The sequence below is a fragment of the Pollachius pollachius genome (assembly GCF_949987615.1).
Source record: "Pollachius pollachius genome assembly, chromosome: 20".
Taxonomy (NCBI): domain Eukaryota; kingdom Metazoa; phylum Chordata; class Actinopteri; order Gadiformes; family Gadidae; genus Pollachius; species Pollachius pollachius.
In genome coordinates this window covers 4251739-4259238 of record NC_136953.1, presented here as the reverse complement: position 1 = coordinate 4259238, position 7500 = coordinate 4251739, and the positions used below count along the sequence as shown (strand labels likewise).

At 45.1% G+C, this 7500-nt stretch overlaps 1 protein-coding gene across 1 annotated transcript in view; it reads right to left on the bottom strand.

Annotated features, from left to right (window-relative positions):
* The window catches only part of dnah2 (dynein, axonemal, heavy chain 2), a gene marked incomplete at both ends in the record, with an annotated part of 182899 nt that overhangs the window by 161491 nt on the left and 13908 nt on the right, over nucleotides 1-7500 (bottom strand). The window contains 1 exon segment of the mRNA XM_079758404.1: nucleotides 318-405. Coding sequence (XP_079614530.1) covers nucleotides 318-405 — 88 coding nt within the window.

Here is a 7500-nt window from a genome sequence, read left to right as displayed (position 1 = left end):
TGCGGGCCTGTGTTTGTGTGCCTGTGTGTGTGCATGTGTGTGCGTGCGTGTGTATGTGTGCCTGTGTGTGCGCATATGTGCACGCACATGTGTGTGTGTGCATGTTTGTGTGGGAGAGAGGGTCTTATACTGTGAAATACAATTAGCAATTCTTTAATTTAACTGTGGTCGTTTTTCACAAATAAAAGCCATTAGATAAAAAAGGCAGACACATGTTTTATCAGTGCACAAGGTTCCCCAGTGTGTGTGTGTGTGTGTGTGTGTGTGTGTGTGTGTGTGTGTGTGTGTGTGTGTTTGTGTTTGTGTGTCAAATTTACTTCAATGAGGTCTTTGCATCGCTGAACGAAGGCGTCACTGAGAGCGAAGATGCTTGTCTGGTCCAGGACCCAGCCTCTCGAAGAATACCTGAGGGAGACACAAAAGAAGATGAGAAAGGGTGAGAGAAACAGGATTAATGAGAGAGAGAGAAACTGTTTTACTACGATTATAGACCTTTTTCACAGATGCGTAATTGTGGCACAAACTTAGTTTTCGCTCATTACACTTATTATGGGTCTACTCCTCTTATGCATCAGGGTACAGTTTGTAGACTCTAGCATAGATTTAGTATAGATATTACACATTGACCATTACTGGTGTTTTGTGTTCCTGTGTTTGTGCAGGTATGACATCTCTTTGGAAACGGTCCATGAGAAGTCTGTGGTAACCTCACTGCCTTATCGTACCCTCACTAATTTTAGTCCACTACCTGTGCGCTGGTACATCAAAGTAGCAGACCAATAAAAATTCATAAGAGCCACACCTGTCCTTTTTCCTATGACGACATCTCGGTGAAATGATTCAACAGGGCAATAATCAACCAGAACACGACAATAAGAGAAGCAGAGAGAGCGGTTGATAGAAGGAGAAAGAAAGAAAAACAATAATAGTTGATGGGGTTGGGCAACGCCTAAATACATTCAAACAATCTTCTTGGACTGATGATAACTCATAACACATTTTGCCTCTCCAACTGCCAGAAATACCAACAGACAATCAAAACAGACAGCAGCAACATTGGAGACCGGCTATCCACACAGGTGGAGGGATCAGGGGTGGGAATGATCTGTTATTTTCATAATTGCATGCGTCTGAGTTTTGGGGGCTATATGAGGCCCGGGTCGCTCTTCAAGTTTCTTTCCAGACTCCGAACTCCCATCCCCGCCTGTCCGGGAAAAAACAGGGTAATCCCCCATCCACTGTGCTTAAGAGTTTGGGGCTTGAGGCAGGAAACATGAGGCCAAGCGGGGGGGGGGTGCAACACAGCAAAAGAGAAGGAGGAGGAGGAGGTGACCTTGGAAAAGTAAAGAGCGATAGTACTTAACTGATGAAAAAAAGTACTATGACTACAATAAAAACAACAGGACTGCGTGTTCCTGTGGGAGAGCTCCTGGGGGATTTAGTTTGTTTCCGTCTCCATTGCTCTAATTGCAAATAGGATCATGACCTACATGTGCTACAGCAACTACTACGACTACTACATATTGTTTCTCGTTACCAAAGTAAGGGCGGTCCTGCCGTGATTACATGGAGACGAATGAGCCGGGGGAAAACACACTTTGAACTGCCGCTGGTGCAGTCACCTTGCCGACTGACAACTCAATAAAAAATGTCCGGAAGTGTATTGCACCCCGCCCTCCCCCACAATACAGTTCTACATAAAAGCCATACGGTGGTAAGTAGTCGTAATCCAAAGTGGCTCAGAGTCAATAAGGTTGGTTTTACAGGCAGTGCCTACCCCTAAGTGGCCCTCTTCTGAAGTAATGGAATACAGCGTACATAATAGAATAATCATATCACTTCAGCTCATCTGGATACAGTTGAGTGTCTACGTCAAGGTGGGACGCTTTCCCTGAGTGTCACTGAAAATGTATTTCCACTCACAAAACGGACTCACCCACAGATCATCTGCTAATTAAAATATTACAGATTGTGGGAGTCATTTGTAAGGGATAATACACAGTAAGCCGGTCATTATCCTTTAATTGTAAACCCTGACAGGGTGATGTAGGGCCCCGACGCGCTGGCTGTACATTATCCAGCTTATTACACAGCTACTTACAAAAAAAATTATAATCGGACACTAAATATAACAAAAATGTAATATATATAACTAAAAAATATCTAAATCTATGGTTGGAGCATCCATAGTCAGGCTGTAACGAGCTGTAACAGGCCTCAGAATGGTGTCATTGACTATAATAATAGATGTAATAAAATCATCAAACATCCCATTGCTATGTAAACATTCAGATTCAGAACAATGATTTCCCAAAGGATTGGATATACAGGAATGAGACGTTCATTTAACGTTTGTCAGTATCGACAGTACAATCCGTATTCAAACTCCCACGCCCAAGCATCCATGTGTGTTAACGCATATCGAATAACTCCCCTGGAGAGGAGACATGCAAAGTTAAGTATTGTCAGGGCCTACGGGCTTGGGGGGGATGTGCCAGAATAAAAGACCCAGAAACACTAGACGGTTGCATATGTGACCCCATACACCCTCCCTCTCTCTCTCTCTCTCTCTCTCTCTCTCTCTCTCTCTCTCTCTCTCTCTCTCTCCTCGCTCTCTGTGTCTCCATGTCTCTCTCTCTCTCCCAATGTCTCGCTCTCAGCAGATGAAAGAGGAGAAGTGGTTTGAACCGGCGCTGGCTCTGTTCCTCCTATGACTCAGATTAAACAGCGATGGCGGTGCCGAGCGTCTCATTCATCACTTCAATGATACTTTTAGTGGCCGTTCCCTCCGGTTGAGCGGAAATTAACCACACTCTAGCGCCACACGCACATGTATTCGCACGCGCGCACATACACACACTTCCACCCGTTTTCACACACCTACATACATACATATATATATATATATAAATATAAAGATATATCGACAAATCAAACACACTGACACACACGCTGACACACACACACACACACAGAGTGGAGCCCCCATGCATACACTCATTCACAAGTGGTCACAGAAGCACGGGCAGGCCCACTCAAGTGTAGCGCCGCAGTTTTGCTAAGGAACCAGGGGATTGTGTGTGTTTTGATTGTGTTTCACAATGCGTCACTGCACACTCTGTTGCATGAGAGGATCTTTTTTTTTTGCTAAACGCGTCCCATCTATACCAATCAGTCGTTCTCGTGTTGTATCCTGGGAATTCTCGCTGCTCTCAAATTAAGCTATTAAAAGACCCAAAAAATTTGAATCATTCATTTCTTCTCCCCCGACGATTAGGATTCAAACGGTGACAGTGAAAATAGTTAACTTGCTTGAGAGTGGGGTCTGGGAGAGAAAATGACAAATTGCGTCCGCCTAATGACGACGCTGTGAATAAGGAATGGTAAGTCTCTGTTCAGGATGTGAAGACACGGAGGGCTGTGGTTTAGTACTCCACTACAGAGCAGTACTGATGACCACTTTCTACATCGTAATCATTATCCGCTCATTACCGACTCAGTCTGTGACCGGATGGAGTTGTTTTTCCAAAGAATGTGCTGGGATTGTGATTGTAACATCCAAGGCAATTAAACCAATTTAATTCAAACTGCTTTAGCAGGAGGACATCTCCTATCTGGGCTGGTGTGTGTGTGTGTTCATCAGTGGACGATGAGAAAGCAGTTTTACTTGAAAATAAACTTTTCTGCCGGTGTATGTTCTCCTGTTTCTGTTGAATGTCAGAAAAAGAGTATCGATGGGCCCATGTCTCTCGCTGTGTGTGTACGTGAGGTCCTCCTCGTGTACCTCCCTCTCCTTCTGTTTTAATCCCAGTGTCTGTGCGGTGTGAACTCACAGCCAATACATGCAGACTCTCGTCGGCGGTGGAGGCAAGCCGTGAGACCATCTAAGTCAGTTTAATTGGATCAGCACCGCCCGATCTCCGGGGAATGAACAGCTAATAAAAGGACATTTTGGGGGGTCTGGATAAGCGTAAATCCATCCAATTTGGAGGCTAATTAAGTCGGGCTTAAAAGAGCGTGGCGTTGGGACAGCGGGGTCTGTGTGGAGAGGCGAGCACTGGCGCTCGGTCTTCCTCTAGTGGGCTCTGGCCTGGAGGCTGAGGAGCCGATACAGGCAGGAGGAGAGAGGGAAATGTCATCCTTCATCTGAGGATATACTGTTGGACCTCACCTTCACGTCCACTATGCAAAGGGCTTGTGTGCCATAGGAATAGGCTGCTATCATATGCATGATATATCTCTATATTCAGAGAAAAAACATTACTATCCATGTCCATGAGATGTACCTACCCCTTATTGGAGCAATGCTTCATGGCAAAAGTATTTTCAAAGGGTCTACTGCCCGTTCCAATGCAAATACTAATAAACTACTTTTCCTGGTGATCGCATTAACAGAACACTACTGTGAACAACTTGCATAGATGCAACAATACTGAACCATTCAGACCTAAAACCAAACTGAAAGGGTACTTTTCGCTCGTGAATAATGTTGCATTAACCAGCCAGAATGATGACAACAAGCATTTGTTGCCATAGCATCTCACGTCAACTCCTTGTTGTTTCAACGATCGCACAATGACGTTTGTGATCGGATGCACCAGATAGGAATACAGGCCTGACCTCCACACTTGACACTTTAATGCGAAAGCTGTGGCCAGATCTGCGTTCAGATTTCACTCTTACTTCAACCGATATTATCGCTCTGAATTAGTGATGTGACGCAGTGAACTAAAGACCAGACTGCGGGAATGAGTCCTGTGTGTCTAGCGGTGTATACCTGCCCAGACGACGAGAGGAGGGCAGCCGCACTCCTCTAAGTCGGATTAAAGTGTCCCAATGCTTTGTGCGACTACATATTTTTAAAGGAATTCAATTAAAGAATTACACAAAATATGTATTATTATTATGTTAAACACGAACATGACATTTAGATATTGTAACCTGACATGCACCTTGCTGATACTCCATTTGTCCGCTATATTGTTGTCCTGAATTCAACATTGTGTTTCTCTCTTATGTCCAATTATATTTTGGTAATCTTTTGTCTGTCCCTCTTTTGTTATTTATAGTTATTTATTTCATTATAATTATTGTTATTATAAGTGTTATTATAAGTGTTATTATTATTATTATTATTATTATTATTATTAATTGGCCTCACTCATCTAAACTTTCAAGGCCAAACAATAAGGAGTGGCAGTGGTTTATTTCTCAAGTTGTGTTTTACGGTCCACCGTTAAACACAAGTGCTACTTAGTGCCTAGTGATACCAAATTTGTATTCGCTCTACTTGAATCTGGAGCTTGTTAGCACCAGTGCAGCCACCTAATAAAATTTGCTCACAGCCCTGATGCGTACACACATCGTTTCACAATCAGAAACAGAATCGCAGAATCGTTAGTCCAACATTGTTTATATTATGTCCAGGCCTTCCTCAATGAAAAAACCCAAGCACGCACGCACATTCACATACACACAGTGAGAATAGCATTGTTGCAAAATGAAATGTGTCACTGCAAAGACCAATTGTGGGTACTGAGCGCATACCCATAATGCATTGTCGTTGTCTCGCCTCTAGAGCAGAATGACACCCGTTAGGCTCTTAGAAGTGACTCCCTGTCAGCCAGCCATAGGACGGGCGTGTGTCTCTTGCCGTGACCAACGGATACAGCCGCACAAACAAACTTCCAGAAAACAAAAATACTCTAACTACCAAGAAAAGGGACTCTATCGCCGGACCACCAAAGTGCTGCAGAGCGGCAAGGACGGATTCAATACAGCAGAGCCAGAGATATGAGCGGCGTTCACCAAACAAATGAGTCGCTGGCGGCGTCAATCCCTCCATGGCCCTGTCTCGGTCAACCTCACAGGGTGAGGGGGGGATAAAGAAGAGAGAGGGGGAGACAGAGAGAGAGGGAGAGAGAGAGGACCTTGCGGTGGTGTGGAGACAGAGCAGCGTATCGGGGGTCATCTGGGCTTCAGAGGGGGAAGATATATTAAATTCATTCATCTCAGTCAGAAGGGGGCCTGACGCCTCGGCTTTCCGGAGCGATGACGGAGAGGAAGATGTCTTGATTTGTACCCCATATCCCCCCCCTCCCGCCCATCCTTCTACTTCCTGCCTTCCTGCCCCCCCACTGGCTTACCGCCTACTCTGGCTTTGTCTGGAAAAATATCCCCCCTGTAATATGGCCAATGATTAAATAAAGGCTGAGATACAGCTCTCTCCCTCACTTGCTCTCTCCATCTCCGTCCCTCTAGATACATCCCTCGCTCTGTCTCTCTGTATCTCTCCCTCTCTATACATCTCTCTGTCTCTCTCTCTCTCACTCTCCCTCTCCCTATACATCTATTTCTTTATACATCTCTCACTCCCTTGCTATCCCCATCTCTCTCTCCCGCTATACATCCCTGTACCCCTCTCTCTATACATCTCACTCTCTACCTCGGTCACCCTGTTGTATGTGTGCCCACGCGTGTAAATGAGGGAATGAGCAAATCAGACGATGAAAGCGCTCTCGCAGAAAAAAAGGATTCGCCCGCAAAAGAGGGGCGAAAAAAAAAGGCTGAAAATGAGCGGCAAGGGATGGAGATGAAAGACAAGAAAGAACAAAAGTGGAGAGAAAAGGAGGACAAGAGCGAATAGAAGAGGCCGCTAGTAGGACACATTCATCATGTGTCACTGAGCTGCGGTTAAGCAACATGTTTATTCCCCAAGATGGATAACGGTATCACTCGCTCGCTCTGACCTAAAGACGAGCACCTATGGACACACACAACAAACCGCACACACGCACGTAGCCATGCTGTCTATCAGAAACAATCTGCATTTAATATTCAATTTGGTGTTGTGAACCCATTTCACACACACAATCACACACTCACTAGCAAACACACTTAAATTCCGGCATTGACATACACACATACTGGCATCAATTTTCTAACCATTAAGGTGTAGATGGAGGCCAGACGAGCTCTCTCTCATGTTACTCTGTGATTCATGGTGATCGTTCAGTGAAGCTTTCACCCTGATCGATCTGTGGAGAGTACGTCTATATGTTCCTCCCTGGGCCGGCCAGTTTTGCACACTGTTCTATTTGGCGGATGATGGTGAGAGACGAACAGAGCAAGGGCAAACAAGAGGGAATGGACTGCGGGAGAGGAGTGGGAGAAAGACATGGGAGGTCAGGTGAGGTGAGAGAGAGACATAAGGACAGACAGAGCCAAGTACAAGGGAGAGAGTGAGAAACTTTATGTACGGTTTAATGAGGAAGTTGGTTGAAGCGCTTGGTTGAAAAGCAGAGGCTATTTTAATCTCAATCTCAACCTTCTGTGCAAAACCTGTACCAGAGAACAGGCTGTCAGACACGGCACACACACACACACACACACACACACACACACACACACACACACACACACACACACACACACACACACACACACACACACACACACACACACACAAGCCATCACTCATTGACATATTGGAGCCGACAA